Source organism: Protomyctophum parallelum (assembly GCF_964188405.1).
Source record: "Protomyctophum parallelum genome assembly, chromosome: 6".
NCBI classification, from domain to species: Eukaryota; Metazoa; Chordata; class Actinopteri; order Myctophiformes; family Myctophidae; genus Protomyctophum; species Protomyctophum parallelum.
In genome coordinates this window covers 8,686,213-8,703,889 of record NC_139701.1, presented here as the reverse complement: position 1 = coordinate 8,703,889, position 17,677 = coordinate 8,686,213, and the positions used below count along the sequence as shown (strand labels likewise).

Sequence of the window (17,677 nt, the reverse complement as noted above, 5' to 3'; positions counted from 1 at the left end):
ATATTTACAGCAAATACATTTTCCTGATAAATGTGTCGGTATGAGGCTACAACTCATACCGACACATTTGAAAGATCTGAACCATCAGATAAGATGGATAAAGCACAATGAACACAGAACAAAATGATGACCATTTAAAAAACGATAAAAGAAGACGATTATGTGGTATGGCCAGACCATAGACTGTAAAAGGGTCAGACTGAAAGGTGGGTGTTATGTTGCCTGTTGCCTCCCCATTGCCACTGGAGTGCTGATGTGCTGGGCAGTAAAGATGAGTAAAGATGATAACATGATCAATATGTCTATGGGTGAGATGGTTGGCACTTGAAAGCATCAGCCAAATGAAGTGTAGAGAGCACTACAGTAGATTTGTCCAGTCAAAAATCATCAATTTATACAGCCTAATGTGAATAAATAGCAAAAATTAACACCCGTTTGAAGTGAGGGGCGCTAATATATTAAAGTCTAACTCATGTTGATTACAGTAGGTGATGTAATGGTAATGTAATGAAAAACAAACGGTGCAAACAATAGACAATATGACGTAAATGACACATTATGACGTAAATTGTTCCTTCATTGTCAATGCGTTTATAAGACAAACATTAAACCTGTGTATAGGAGGGGCTAGTGCCCCTCAAAAAGTGACACCGGGGTTAAAGGCACCAAACCTTTGGGAGTATAACTGCTGTAAGACAAGACAGTGGGACAGACTGCAGAAGGGATGAAATAGGCAACACGAAACTAGAAATGTGAAACAAAAAAATGCAAGTTGCATCTAGCAGCCTTTTTGAGGCACCAGGGTCACCTTTATTGAATAACTTCAATTGACCAAATTCAGGTCCCATGAAAATGTATTTTCTTGTACACAAGACACCTTCTTATGGAAGCCCAATCAGCCCCAACAATAGCATGAGTCACAGAATAATATCAGACACACCATGAAGTTATTAAACAGTGGACAACTTTAATTCATTAATCCTGTTGTATTAAACATTCCTATTTTACAGAACTCATTAGCAGCTAAAAAAAACAAACAAAATGATGGCATACACGCCGAGATGATAAGAAACTGAAGTTAAAAATCCAGCGGGGATACATAAAACAGAGCTGCATCCAACAAGCAGTTCGGGGAATTCCATTTAATGACAAACATTCAATGCCACTGCACTTGACCTTATACTAACAGTTACATTACATTTAACTGTTGTGTCGTTTAATTTGTGTCAACTTTTAAAGCCAAATGTTGGCACACATTTACAAGTCCTAACATGTACATGTACCACATCTTCCTGAATAACAGCTTGATAACAACCTAAATACAATGTTTAATTGGGCAAACACCAACGTGGCTTTCAGGAATGTGAGTGACATCTTGTTGAATGCAGCCATTATTAAGTGAGGTATGGACTGTAACTTAACACAAAACATAACATTTAAGAGTTCAAATAAAATGTACAAATCGGTTAATTTACAGAGCACTCTCCAAGGCTGACTTCAGATCAGTGGCAGAATATTTACAGTGCAACAGTCCAACAGGGAGAGGGAAGAGAGAGTCAATCTGCATGCCGGAGCAACAGTGGAGAAAGATGACCTCTTCATCTCTCTCTCTCTCCCTCCCTCTCTCTACCCTCCTCTTCCCCCTTCCTCTCTCTCCTCCACTGCTGTCAGGCATGAGGTCAGAGAGATTGTGAGGATGGGGGTAGGGAGAGCAAGGTCTATAAATTATGCAGGTCAAAAAACAACAAAACAACAGAATTCGGAGACCGCGGGGGGAACTCTGCAATTGGACCAGAATTCGGTTTAATGAAACACGCAGGTCCCACGTCAGCAGCACTTGAATTGTTTGCCTCTGCAAATTGTGGCTTGACTTGGTAATTTATAGACCGTGGCTTGAGGGAGGAAATGGTCGAAGGTCAGACGTAGAACAGTCGTACCCTGGAGGTGCTCACGTGGAGGTCGTCGTCGTAAAACTTGGTCTCTATGATAACGTTTCCGCTGAAACAGAGGAATAAATGCATTAAGTATAAAGGAAACCTCGGGGGCTGTCACAGCCAGACCAACACAATATCACTACTATTGGAGCAAAGAATAAATATAATTATCATCTATTCTACAGTAAACAACAGGCAGAAAATGTCTTACGTTAGAACGTTGGCTGGCATCATTTGAGATTCTGGAGCTGCTTCTATCAGAGACTGCCATGTATTGGTGGAGTTAGGAATGACAAAGCCAAACTCAAAGAACCATTCTAGACAGAGAAAGAGGGAGAAAGAGAAAAACACTCACAATCAATGGAATTTAGGTTATGTTGATGTGGCCATGAATTATTCTGGTTAGCCTCGGGTTATAATATCCACAGTGTGACAAGTTTTAGACAGAATTAACATCTACAAGAACTAATCACATTTGAAAGCAAACACAAGGCACTGCTGTTTTAGAACTCACTGAGAAGCTTTCATACAAAGTAAACCCAATGGAGACAACACAGTATAATTCCTACACACTACCTGGACAGTAAAGTACTACTTTAGATGCATAGCATTTATACCCTATAAAGTCCTCAGTGTTAATTTAACTCTGGGAGTATTACAAATGTAACCAAATTGAGTTAAACATCTATAAATAAATACTGAGGATTGTACTGTGTGCTGTACTGTACAGTTCTTGGGGTGAGCCTTCGGTACCTTCTAGACACTGTCCTTTAAAGAAGACCTTCTGCTCCAGTCTGAACTTTTCTAGTTTCTCTGAAGATGAGAAGTTTAGCTCTCTGGACACTGCTTTACACTTCAGAATCTTCTTAGGAACACGGGCTGGAGTTGGGATAAAGATACAGGCGGTCACAAAAGGGCAAGGACAAGAAGAAGAAACGATAAGCTTCAGAGGAAGCCAAAAGAAAAGAAAAGGGAGCAAGAAATGAGAACAGAGAAGTAGTAACATGAATGTAGGTAGGTTATAGGAAAGAACAAACATATGAACTTTACTGCAAGTGTAAAAACAGACGCAATAAAAGTGATGCCACTCCCATTGTTAACTATTGGTCTTTGATTTGCCAAAGCAGTTTTGTCAAAGTGCCGGTAGTCAAAGGTAGGTGAACAGTAGAGTGGAGGTCGGAACAGGGGGCTCAGTCACCCACATCTACTGTGTGACATCATCCAAAACACAAATTACATACACTTGCTACTGTTGACCACTAGAGGGAGCAATGAGCTGTAGTTTTCAATGTCAAATGGAAGATTATTCAGCATTTAATTGGGGATGAGAACCACAAGAGGAAGCAGTGTCTGAGCTCTAGTTTTCAATGTCAAATGCAAGATTAATCACACAGCAATGTCACGCTCTCCAAAAAGCCTGTGTATCTTCAATTTAAATCAAATGCATAGTCATAGCACACTTTTACTTATAGTACAAATAAATATATGAAATAAGATTCATGAACAATAATAATATATGGCGCGTACGCTGGGTTTGGAGGCCTTAATTGGTAGCATTTTCAAGATATGTCAAACTGTGTGCGCAAATGTAGGAGTGAATTTGGGTGTGTGTGTGTGTGTGTGTGTGTGTGTGTGTACCTTCGTGTTCTACTCCTGGTAGAGAAAGGTCCTCGGTTCCCTGCCAAAGCACCTTGCCTGTCTCCGCATCTCTAAGATTCATCCAGTTACTGAGAGAGAATTGAGGTTAAGGAAATGAAGAAAAAAAGGAGACCTAAAGCTGAACAGCAATAAAACAAGCTACTACAGATATGAAGAATAATTACATTTAAATATCCAAGAGAGAAACGAGAAATATCCAAGGGGAACACGAGAATCTGTGGGGGTTTTTTCTTTTCGTTTAAAGTAAATACGCACTGCAGAAACCAAACAGAATCAAACATCATTCCGAGGAAGCTGGACACGTGCTTGAAATCTTCAAGCTCCATCCAAGGGCTTTCTGAATTCAATGTTATAACATGCTTCAGTGCAGACCACAAAGACAAAACCTTATTTCACTGCAGACATAAGGACTTTCTAAACACAGGAGCTAGCACAGGACAACCTAGCAGCATGCTTGTCTCCATTGGAATTCCATTGTAGAGGTAAAGACAGCTAACTATAACCTATATACAGTATAGCATCTTAGTATGCAGTCTAACACAACTTAATGATAATTAGTGTAATAAATTAATAATCCTTATTAGCCTACACTTATATGTTCATTTATAGAACTGTCAGATTATTATCTCTATCCAGTCTCAGATTACATGCTAAATGGGAGAACTATAGGGTTAGACCTACACAAAATAAAAACATCAATGTTGAAAGTCGTCATCTGTATTGTAGCCTATTTTATTACCTGAACTACAAACCAACAGTTTATAGGCAGAGAGCCCTGATGAAGGTCGAAACATGTTGGTTTAATTACTTTAATAAAGACCCTCTTCTGTTTTTCAGTTTCACAAAAGCAAAAAAATAAAGTAAAAATAACAATTCTTGAATGTTTGAGATGTATTCAAATCAATGTTTTATCCAGGTATGTCTGATACTGACCTGATTATGTTAAAAGGTATCTGCAATTTAAGTCTTAATTAAACAATGTAAATCAGTGGATTAGTAAACTAAAAGCAGGGTTACCCTGCAACAAACTAATAAACCTAGATGATGCACGCTAGTTGCTATAGCTGTCCTGTCAGCCATCTGGTCCTGACTGCCATGACATGACACATAACGCAAATATAAACAATAGAACCTTCAATCACATACTTGACTACAGGTGGAGGGTGAATGGGCGCTGCAGAAGATACATTGTAAGGAGTTTTTCTGTTTAGGTCGATATATTTTACATTTTTTAAAGACAAATCTAAGATATGTAAATGTATACATATTATATTATATATTACAAATGGCATTAAAACATGCACGCATGGCCTTCGAGCAAAATATCAGTTTATATCAGTTCAAATGTTTCACGTTTGTGGCACACAGTGAAAACACTTTTGAGGTTCTCTCTAGAAACTCCGCAACATGTGATTCAAGAAAATAAATACCAGATCTACAAGCTCACATTGCTCACAATAAAAAGCACATTTCAAGTCTGGAGTTGATCTGGCATTGTATCGTAATAATAGGTATGGAATATCACAAAGCTGCTCATTGTCATAATGTAAATAGTTTACAATATATTTTTTTGTTTTATGTTTTTTTCTTTTCTTCCAAATACATAATACAAAATTAAGAGAACATGACTTTGTTTGCTTCACAGCAAGCAAACTAATACTGAAAATATATAAAAAAAAGGAGCTGAGAGACACTACAGACTGCTCAGTGTTCAGTGCATCACGATGCGTTGTGAGCTTGTAATTATCGATTGGCTATTTTCAAATAGCCAATGTATGTACATGTTTAAAGGTAAAGGGCAAAGGGCTCGCTTCTTTTGGGCGCGTTTTCATAGACAGTTGGTTGCTTGTTTCTCTTGCAAAACCTAGCAACATTGTTCTCCACTTACAGAAGCAGCCCTGTCACACTCAGACACTACTTAGTGTCACACACACCTGACAAAGACAGTCACATCTACAAGTGAGGTAAATGTGATGCTCTCGCCCCCCTGGCCCAGACTTCCCATCATGGCTTATTATCCGCACAACAAACACCCTCCAAGCCCTAGGATGCCGACTTGACATTTTGTCACAGGCATTACTATTTGATGACCACCAGCAGAAAGGCAGAGGGGCCCCATTGGGCCCTCTGCATTAATGAATAGTTGAATACTGTTACCACCTAAAGGGTTTTGACAAACAAAAGGCTAAACACATTTTAGCCTCAACCATCACTGTTTTACTTGTTACAAACTAGAAGTGAAATAATGAATAAAACATTTTTTGTTTGTTCAGATAACTTGTGATGAGCCATTGCCATCATTTTTAAATATGTTGCCTTATTTTACCATAGAGAGATTTCTGGGGGAAATGCATCAAGTGGATAAAGGTGCATTTATATAGCGCTTTTATCCAAGGTGCTTTACATAGATTGTCCATTAAATTCACCCATTCACCCCCATTCATACACCGATGGCGGAGGAAACCATGCAAGAAGGCACCAACCTGCACATCAGGAGCAATTAGGGGTTCAGAGTAATGCTCAAGGACACTTCAACACTAACTCTGGGAGAGCCCGGGATCGAACTGGGACTGTGAGGTTCTCATCCATACTCTACCCCGAGCCACTGCCGCCCATAGGGATAAGACATATACCACTTGAGTCAACTTATTTATAACACTATGAACTTGAGCTTGGTTAGAAATAACTTCAACTAAGCTTCAAAGTGAATTGACTGAACAAAGCCAAAATACTGCTGTGGCAGCTAGCGCTTGGGCCATCTTCACCATCTCTCTATTGTCTCGTTCTAGAAACGTGCTGATGGGTTGAACACACGCAGCTAATCCTCTCAAGTCAAACTGAGTCCGATCTCCATTTAAACTCATCCTCCCTCTCTCATCTGTCACTTCCACATCCATCCCCTCCCCCTCTCTTGCACTCCCTGCCTTCTAGAATAATCCAAGCCACCCGGTAGAACACAATCCTGTTCTTAACACGGCAACACGCCAGCTTGATCACCGGTAGAACTTCTAGTGTTTGAGTGTACTGGGCAGCTACCAGTGTTTCTCCTTAACGTCACCAAGTAGTGGGCTCGATCTCAGAGAGCCCAGCTATGATTTGTTACCATTCTTTATTATAACTTTAGTTTTATTCATTTATTTTGGAGGCAGACTTTGACTTAGAACCTAGAAGCTTCATGCAAAATCCTTCAGGTATAGCCTGGAATGCTTGAATTGTTTGTAATGTTACTCCAACTATGTATTACTGGTGAACCGGGTACAGTTCAGTTCAGTTCGGCAGCAGATTTACATGTTATGAATGGCATGTGTGTTTCCGGTTTAAATCTCCTGCCAGGCGAATCAAACAGAGCTACAGGAAACTGAACCTGAAACGGGTAATGAAATAATTATGAATAAACTGCAGTTAATACTGTATGCACAGAGCCAATTATACACCGCAACTCTGATTCCTTAAATAATTTCATTGTCTCGTTAGAGCCCACAAACATTGTAAAAGTGAAATACTACAAATAATGCAGTAACCACTTCTTTAAGACTTAACCACTCATGTATGTCCAATCCATCCGTATAAACATTTTCTCATATGACAATCTACATTAAGTATGTAATGCAATGCATAGATAAAAGATAATGGGCAATTTGTTCACATTTTGCAATGGACTGGGAGGGCAGATAATAGTGGAGTCAATAATAATCGATTCAGCAATGCATCGTGATCCGGCCATACACGAATCTGGCTCAATGCAACAACGTTGACATAATGGATAATCGAAGCCTAAATATTGTAACGATCCCAGGAACCGGAGGCAGAGACGTAGTTCCAATGATAAAGATCTCTCTTTATTCCTTATAATAATCATCAGTATAACAACAGCATTTGTCTGTGTTCCTCCTAGACTGGTTTGCTCTCTCAACCAAACTATACACACACAGTGTACCCAAAAGCCCCCGTCAATCACTCCCCAGTAAGTCCCGCCCCCAAGACGGTCCTATTGGCTGCAGCCATAGCTGGCCGCTACAATATAATTATTTATAATATAATTACCAGTAAGACGCCTGAGGGAGAGAAGGTGCAGCAGACTGTTGGGCGAGTACTGGCGCTTTGGCATTTGACTTTTATCAGTCAAAAGGGAGACATCGAAGAGGAAGGATGGATGGGGAAGGATCAACATATAGAATGTCAAAACAGTTCAGCTCCATATATGGAGATCTAAGGGTTTAAGGTTTGAGGTCAGATGTAGAGTTGCTGGCCAATATTGATGGCATCAGGGATCTGAAATTCTCCATATATGGGCTTTACCATATATGCGCTTAATATTGATGACATCATCCCTGATGATGTCACGTTATGTCACTGTCACAAGGACCATAAATGGTCATGCCTGCCAACCAACCAAACAACTGACTGACTGACTGACTGATTGGACATGCACAATTTCATAGTAAATGCGACCTGCAGTCGCAATAATACCATAATATAATTCTAAATAAAATATGTTGTTTAGTATATGGGACTGCTTGTATTGAGTGATGATGATGCATCACAGAATAGAATCGTTACCTGGTGATTCGTAAAGGAATTGAGTCGTGAGGGCAGTGCCAATAATGCACACGTCTGGCAGATGAACCCTTTGCTTTTCTCTGCAACTGGAAATCTATAAATAAGGCAGAGGGATGTAGTCATATTTGTGCTGACAATGAGGAAAGAGGAGAGCATCTCATCATCTCCCTCAGATCCCATTCCCTCTAACAGGCCACTGCAGTATGACAAGTGACAAATGTCTGACGACGAGAACGTCGTAGTCCAACTGAATCTGGTTGGTTGGCTTAGTATGGTTGGCTTATGTATTGACTCACAGTACATCAACTAGTCCCAGGTGGAGGCACACACACACACACACACACACACACACACACACACACACACACACACACACACACACACGTTAATGAGTCCCTAGTCTAGTGAGTAGTAGCTTCTGTCAACTTTCAGTCTGTATTCATTTTTAAAGAGACGCTGAGGATTGCAAAAATACTGACAGCAATTACCAAACCACTAAGTGTTGGAGACAAGTTTTTGTTGGATTATATTATGACAGCCTGCCCCATGCCACAATATGACGAGCCATATAGCTGTATGCTAAATCAAGTCGAACCTGGCTTCCTTCAGACAGACGAGATAAGACCTTAATGATGCCATGGGGAAATGCAGTCGCCAAAGCCAAGGCTACATGGCAGTTAAGAAGATACAGTTCCAGGGCAAGACAAGTTACCATGGACACACCGGGGCACAATACATCAGATTCAACGCAACACTATTCCTCTTCATCACCATCCAACAACACCATCTTTCTCACATCATCATCCTGACCAATGACCATTACTCCAACTTTAAATAACCATCATCAATAATACAATTACCATCATCACCAACATTCAGACACAGCAGTCAACCAAAAACACAGTATTAGGGCTGTCACGATTACACATTTAAGTTGACGATTAATTATCACACACATAATTGTGATTAACGATGTAATTGTGTTCTTGGCATTGGATATTGGAACATTATAAATAGAAATTACATTTCAGTTTGGCTTTTAGGCTTTGTAATAAAAAGGTGCACAGGGCAGATATGACAAATTACTGAAAAATAGCTGAAATATACCAAGAACTTGCATTTTCATGAATTGTATTGCTTAAAAGAAATAGCGGAAATACAACGTTGTAAGCTGGTAGATCAGCTATTTCTGCTTTCTTATGTATGACGTTTTTTCAACATGGACACGATTATAAATAAATAATTATAATATAAATAATTATACCTAAAATACTTGCAATTAGACGATTATTATGTAGTAATTGTGACAACCCTACACAGTAACAGTAACCAGCTTGTCCATTTGAAAGAGCATCAATGGAGCTGAGCTTCCTCCCCCCCTCGCCCATCTAGTATACAGACTTTGTGCCAGTAAAGCCTGCAGGACCAACTCCAGCCAGACCAACCAGGGACTAACCTCGCGTCACCAGGCTTTCCACCTCGGAGGAAAGCCTGGTCTGTGATCCAAAATCGCTGTGTGAACCGGTCTGGAGAGGATGGTAATTTATGTCATGTTGTAGTCAGATTTGTAGTCATCAGGCAGGAAACCACAAGGCGGAATAAGAAAGTAACCATTCATAATACTGATCAGTGTCAATGTGGGGGTCCTTAATTCCTTGACATGAACAAGTTTGGGAAGCACTGTAGTATATAACCGACTGTCTGTCAGTCAGTGTGTCAGTAAAGCCTGCAGGACCCACTCCAGCCAGACCAACCTACTGTTACAGCACCCATATGGCTTGGAACCAGTAGGCTCCGACTGGGACAGCTTTTTTCACTCAGGAAACCAGGCTTATGAACAATGCTGCCCTACAAAGCCAACGTACAGTAACTACGGGGGCGAAAATGGTCCATGTTCTTGAGGTAATCGTTTATCCCCCAAAATCCCGAAGGCAAATTTGACCTTTGGGATACACAAATAAGTCGGTGTGTCCAAAAACACAGTTACTTTGGCTTTGACACGGCATGTTGCCTGTGTCAGTCACACTCCAACACAGAGCTATGCACGCACACGCGCACACAGATAGATGGATCTGTTAGTATTCATGTTCAAAGTCTGCAACCTTTTTCACCTTTGTTTTGTGGACTGGTTGTGGACTGCTCTGGTAGAGCAACTACACAAGCCTCAATGGTAACGGCACTGTTCCCAAGTGTAAGAACTCATTCGGACAGTCTGCCTTTTCAGTAAAGTGGGCAAACCTTTGGAACTCTTTGTCTACGGTACTAAAACTAGAGCCTGTGTTTCAGAGGACTCAAAGTCAAACTATGGTTGAAATCAAATCAAATATAAATACAAACTCAACAATCCAGGATTTTGAGGTCACTACTGTAGAACTATAAGCTGATCTTAACCGCAACAAACCCGTGCCTAAATAAAACCAAAAACCATTTGTGATGCAATACCTAAACACAGACCTTTCTATCAGAATGTAGGTGGCCTGTGCTAGCCTATGGCTGTATATGAACTGCATCCTGGGTGTAGGACAGCTGGATGGACAGAAAAGGCTACACACTGTACACAGCACCTAACAAAGGAAGCACCTCATCCCCCAACACGTGGCACTCAAGCCCGAAAGTGAGGCCTGCCAACGTTGAAGCTGCCACTACCTACTGGCTAAAAGTGGAACTGCAGCACGTTCATGGAGGTCGACGGACGTTCAGTGACGTCATGTGCATAACGTGCGTCATCCCAGGCCTCACATTTGAGGTCCTGGTTGCTCTTCTACTTTTACAGTCTTCATCATTCAATGCTGACTATGACTATCCTTCATGGGCATGGGCCGACTTTAAAAGGGATTAATATTGTAGAGCTCTTAAGAGGCTGGTTGGCTTGAATATACGGTCTAGCAGTTTCCGATGTAGTGTGACAACATGCGATGTGGGTAGATGATGAGTACCAACACAAACAACAGCAACTGTATAGCTAGCAGCATCCATATTATCCATAGTATAATGTGTAGAAAGTTCTAGCAACATCATGAACATCGTTAGCCTTAGCCAGAAAATCCCTGCCACAGTAAATCATGGATTTAGGATTTACTGGGCTTCACATGAGGCCTGGCTTCATGCAGGAAGGTCACATGCAGACACACCCTCACATGTAAGACATGTCGGTTGTACATGTTATCCTACAATTTGAGTGAATTTGAATTTAAGGAACAAGAAGCTGGCAGGAAGACAAGCCGAAAAAGCAAGTAACACTAGTACATACATGCCCTGATGAAGACCAGTGGGTCGAAACATGTTGGCTTTTTAACTTTTTTTGTAAATGAATATAGTACCATAATCAAGTAACACCACAGCTTTGACAGATAAGACAGTAAGGTTTAGTGTTTAGGATATAATCGAGAGTAAAGTTGTGTGAAATGCAATAGGGAATTGGCAACCTACAGATTGGTTGCAGCAAAATGTTGTAAAATATATACATTTTGAATCTTAGGCTTTGAAAGACAGGTGTTAAAACAGTTAAGTTGTCTAGTCATGCTCTTGTTTCTAGCGCAGTAGGGGCAATATACTATGTCACAGACACAGTACAGGACTAATATACAGTATATAACCTTAGCTGTAGCCATGATGGTAGCAATAGGCTGCAGTGCAGGTGTGCTGTTTATTCTAGAGGGTATTACCGAGGCTATTTCAGTCTCCTGCCTGGTTACGTAAGGAGACAGTAGGGAGGAGGACGAGGTGAAATGGAAGAGAACATAAACATAACTTGCAGTCCTTGGTTTTTGATGGACAAAACTTGAGCAATCCCTCTCCCCCTCCGCTCCCGATTTCTCCCAACAGATCTTATGTATGGGCTACAGAAGTTAACACGGCAACCATACAGTCCTCCGAAAATCGAATCTAATAAATGTCAAAATGATCACTTTAAAGACAAAGCATGTAGATAAAGAATGAATAAAAAGGTACAACAGAAAATGTTATATTGCTAAATGCAGCTCTCTACTCTAGGTCATCCTTGACTATCACTGAGAAAGTCACCTTCTGCACAGCTAAGATCAACAGATGTTTCCTAGAATCCTGACTTAGATTAATTTTGTTTTCAAATATGATGCTTTGTACGGTCCTGTTAATATTAACCTTCCAGCAATATTTAAAAAAAGATGCATCATCATCCCTGATAATGATGCATCTTTTTTTAAATATTGCTGGAGTGGTGCACTGATAATTAGTGCACATGAGGACTATTACGGCTAGGCAATTTTCAATCTGATGGCGGTTATTTTCAGAATACATTATTTTCCCTAGTCTATAAGCACAAGTGCCTGTCAGAATTATTACATAATCACAATTATTTTCGCATAAGCGTTGTAATCGTTTCCATGTTGAAGAATATTCAAACATTTCAGAAATAGTGGGAAAAAGCAGATCTACAAGGCAAGCTCACAACGTGTACGTCTCACGATGCGATGTGAGCTTGTAGATCAGGTATTTCCACAATTCTTTCACACATTTTGAGTATAAAATTTGTAAATATGGCCTATTTGGGCCACAGCCCATTATTTATTTTGATTATTGGCATTTGTCATTGTCAGTCATTTATTTGCATATTGAGGTTATTAATATATGTCGCATGCAAAAAATCTTACAAAGCCTAAAAGCCAACAGAAATATTTTTTTATGTTCCAATGTTCAATGAGAAAACTGTTAATCTCAATTATTTGTATGACAATAAAAGGTAGAGTAAGTGATATGTTTTTGTTCAAATAAGTGTTAAATATCTGCTCTATATTCTCACTGTGTTTTAACAGCGGACGAGATAAATTATTTTTTATCTTTTCGGGCGTAAAACGTACTGTAACAGTAGTAGTAGTGTTTGTTCAGGAACAAGAGTCTCATTTGTCTCTCCAGCTCATTGGTAAACCGAAAACACATTTTCAGGTCAAAACACCAATTTTACCCAATCAGGAAAGAGAACTCACACAGGATGAGGATACAGGACAGAATTTGGAAGTGATGTCACAAAGAAATGGGCAGACATGATTGGAACTGAAACAGTATAACATTTTAGCTGATAAATGGGTACTCTCTCCAGTGGCCTTGTGGTAGAGTGTCCGCCCTGAAACTGAGAGGTCGGTACCCAAGACTGTAAAAATGGGACCCAAATCACCAATGCCTCCCTGCTTGGCACTCAGTATCAATGGGTTGGATTGGGGGGTCAAATCAACTAATCAAATGATTCGCAAGTGTGGCTTGGGTTGGCTGCTGCTCACCACTCCAAGAGATGGGTCAAATGCGGAGAACAAATTTCACTGCGGTAAAAAACACCTAAAATTGTCTTTTCTGTTTATTAAAGGGCTGGATGGAGAGGAATAACCCTGAATACTGAACAAACACTCTAGCAATGAATAGCCTACTATAATGATTAAAAGGGCGACCATCTATAAGGCCTCTATAAAGTCTCCATATATTCCCTTTAGGTGGTGGGTGAAGATCCATCGTGAGTTGCAGGTGTGGAGAACACATGCCAACACAACAGTAATGAGGGACTGACTGTACGTACAATAGATATGAGATGCTCATTCTGTTCTTGTCATGGTTTCCATAATCTACTAGGGATACTGTCCTACTGTATATGTTGCTCTGTGTGTGAAATAAACTTCAGAATGTGTATGAAATAAACTTCAGAATGCATGGTAACAAATCACTGTGTTCCCAAAGGGAATATATGGAGACTTCTAGAGGTCTTATAGATGGTCGCCCTTTTAATCATTAAACCTAATATCAGAATTTACTCAATTTAGTGCTTTAACCTAGCCTGAATTTTGATTTGGTTTCACTTCATTATTCAGCCCAGCTGAACATATTTCTTAATGGCCGTGGCTAGCAATTCAGGGGCTGGAGCCAGGCTAGCTTTAACCTGTAACAAAGCCATTTAAAGTCCAGATGCAATATAAAACTTTAGTTTGTAGTAGATTTAGATTATTACAAAACATGCATTACCAACTTCAGCCGATCTACAAGCTCACAATTTACAATTTAGGCATTTAGCAGACGCTCTTAATCCAGAGCAAAGTAACAGAAGAAAGGAACAGTGGAAGAAAGTAACAGTGGAATATCTATATAATGAAACTATACATATATACTACTATGCTATACATATGTACTATGGCGTGCTATGACTATATACAATAGTCTGTATCAAATGCTATCTAAGTCTACGGAAGTGCTATCTAAGGGGGTAGGATAAGTGCTATGGGCCATGATGGAGTCTGAAAAGGTGGGTTTTCAGACTACGGCGGAAGATTGGGAGTGATGCTGCAGTTCTGACTGCAATGGGAAGTGCATTCCACAGTTTTGGAGCCAGAAGGGAGAAGAGTCTGGGACGTGTGGAGCGTTGTCCCGGCGTTTTTAGTGAGGGTACTTCCAGCTTCCCTGCGTTGGCTGATCTGAGTGCGCGGGAGGGTTTGTAGGGTTCAATCATACTTGCAAGATATGGGGGAGCCATACCTTTGGTTGCTTTGAATGCCAGCATCAGAGTTTTGTATTCTGTGCGGGCAGCGACCGGGAGCCAGTGGAGGGAGCGGAGCAGGGGGGAGACATGTGAGAATTGTGGCTGGTTGAAGACCAAGCGAGCTGCAGCATTTTGGATCAGCATTTGGATCACGGTGCGTGGTAGAGCTTGCAGATCACGATGAGTCGTTCAAAAGATGTTTTGACATTTCATACATTTGAAAACGTATGAAATGGGATATTCTGCATAATAGCACTTCTACTACTACTACATTCTACTGTTGATACTGTAAGGCGTCTGTAGCGTATGACGCCGAGAGGCTAAAGCGGGGAAACGTTTTATCTGTCAGACTCGCTGCTTCAGTCGTTGTTATATTGAGAATCACTGCTCCAGGCCAGGGTACTGCTTTAGTTATGTTTATTAAAGTTAAGAGGTTTACCACAGTGCATCATAGCATCGTAAAAGCGATTTGCGGTCAACAAAGTTGGACCTTCCCCGTTCACCCCCTCTCTCCTTCCATTCATGAAAATGCCGCATTGCGAACAGCTGACTTTCTATGAGTGACGTAGGCTAGTAGCACACAACACCACGTGACCCATATAGCTGTCACCAACAGATACTATAAACTACATTTTGATATAAAAAAATACCAATACTTTTGTACTTTTACTCAGAAAAATGTTGTTTCTACATTGCAGTGTTGATACTTTTAAGTAGGAAATGTGAGTACTGTGAGCACCACTGCACTGCTTCTGACATATCCTCATTAGCTGATCTGGCATCAGTGACTTGAGCAGAGCACAGTCTGTCCCTTTTTAAACAATTACAGACATCAACCATGCAGTGCTGTCCAACTATAATGGGATCCTAGCCTTGGATCAAGACGATATATATGGCACGGCCCGCAGGTAGGCTACTCAGACCGTTTCCAGCCTACCCTACCCAGAAGAGTTGAGATGAACAACCATAAATTATTCTGACAGCTCCCCCAAAAGCCCCATCTGTCCTGCTGACCCATTATAAATTATGGATAATTACTTAAATGGTTCTTCATCTCAACTTGCTCTTATACTGTAAACCAAATGCATAACACGTGCATACCCAGTATAACAATATGGTTAATATCAGACATTATTACATTTCCAAAGTTGACACATTGCCTCACTATGCCTCGCATTTTAGTAAGGAGGCTACAATGTATCCTTCCCGATACTGATACATTACATACCTTCCAACTTTCCACTTGGATGCTCTGCTCTGAGATTACAGTGTAATCTCGCGTAGCCTGCGTCCCATACAGATCGAATTGTATTGTTGGGTCTGTGTAGTCTCCGCGAGATTACATTATAGTCTAGCCATGGTTCATGACTCTCGTATTCATACGAGAGTCATGAAGAAACTTCACCCTGTTTTTTGCGCTCGCTGCATTTACAAGATTTCCGTATATATAAACATTCAGATTTCAAATATAAAGTACTCACAATTTGTCCCACGGGTGTTAGTTAGTAGCAGCTCCAGCGATTAGAATTTCTGCATCCCGCGTTGTTTAATAAAAAGCATTTTTATCCGAGGTGTTATTTTGCCATTGGCTTTCAACTACGCGCCCCTATCGGTCGGGAGGAGGGTGGCACTCGGTGTGTTCGATATAGGTACGCTGACCGCCCTGCCAATACAGACTAACAGGCGAGTGCGCTCCCGGTGTGCAACTGTAGATTTCCCAAACGAACCCCGTTTGAAAAAAGTAGCCGGGGAGCTCGGACAAAAATGCTTTTTATTAAACAACGCGGGATGCAGCAATGCTAATCGCTGGCGCTGCTATACTAACTAACACCCGTGGGACACTTTGTGAGTACTTTATATTTGAAATCTGAATGTTTATATATACGGAAATCTTGTAAATGCAGCGAGCGCAAAAAACAGGGCAAAGTTTCTGAATGACTGTCATGATAATCATCATGGCAGTCATGTTCCAGGGCTAATTATAGTCAGACTTAGTCAAGTAACGGTTAGGTTAGCATCTCGGCAAGGCCTGACACGTCAAGTGTGGCGCCAAATGAAATCTTTCAAAAAATAGTGAACCAGGTCCATATCCAATAGTGGACCATATCTGACTGGTGTCAGTTGTCTGCCCCGGCTAAACAAAAGGACACGTGAACGGATCATCATGTCAGATAACGGTCAACGCTGGCTAGCAAACGTTAGCCCAGAAAGCTGTGTGTGTGTGTACGTGTGTGTGCGCACATACCCACACAGCGAGCTGCCTTTTAGCTGGTCTAGTAATACAGTTATTACTACACAACAAGCTGATATTAAACAACCACAGCAAACAGACACCACAGTATTAAAAGGATACAGTTTAAAGCCCTTCAAAATATCCCCGGCCCTGCTGTCTTCTTCGTCTAAAGACATTTCGGAGATCTTCAGTTCTTCCGAGATATTCAGTTTCTTCGGATAACAGGGAGCCACAAAAAGGTGATGGTGCTGTTGCCTCGCAAACTGCCAAGGAGGGATCTATAACAACAATGTGCATATACACACACGCTCCCGCAAACAGCATGCAGTCCGCGGACTATGCAGCCCACACAATATGTAGTTCACTTGTAGGATTCTATCCAGGTTTAATCTGACGGGCAGCTCAACTGATCCGATAATAAACCAAGCTAAGCTAAATAGCGTCAGACAGCTACGTTGACTGGCGGTTGTGTTTACCACGCAGAGAGGCGCTGCATGGGTCGTAAACAGCCAGTCAAGGTGGGCCGTGGGGGCGGGCTCAAACTGCACGGGGACGCGTCACCAGGGGCAACGGCGAGCAAGCGCATGGGCGTGCACGCGCGCTCGGGGGCCTCCCTTCTTTACCTCCCATGTGATTTTCTTTTTTTTGCCCCGTAGTTTTGTTGCGCGGTGCCGGTGGAAAATGAACGTCATGATGTGGCTCTGCTGGTTATGTTTGTAACTAGGTGTAGTCAGTGTGTGGTATTACTGTTACTGATTCATCATATTTTTATGATCTCTGGTGATTATGCTATAA

At 41.0% G+C, this 17,677-nt stretch overlaps 1 protein-coding gene across 1 annotated transcript; it reads right to left on the bottom strand.

Annotated features, from left to right (window-relative positions):
* Window positions 1-768: 768 nt before the first annotated feature.
* pde6d (phosphodiesterase 6D, cGMP-specific, rod, delta) lies at window positions 769-17,329 on the bottom strand. The gene is made up of 5 exons (XM_083766542.1): window positions 17,003-17,329; window positions 3,573-3,661; window positions 2,688-2,813; window positions 2,146-2,251; window positions 769-1,998 (listed from the first exon to the last, which is right to left on the bottom strand). Exons 1-5 carry the CDS (start codon window positions 17,056-17,058, stop codon window positions 1,917-1,919), a joined length of 459 nt encoding a protein of 152 aa, XP_083622668.1. The 5' UTR covers window positions 17,059-17,329; the 3' UTR covers window positions 769-1,916.
* Window positions 17,330-17,677: the final 348 nt, after the last annotated feature.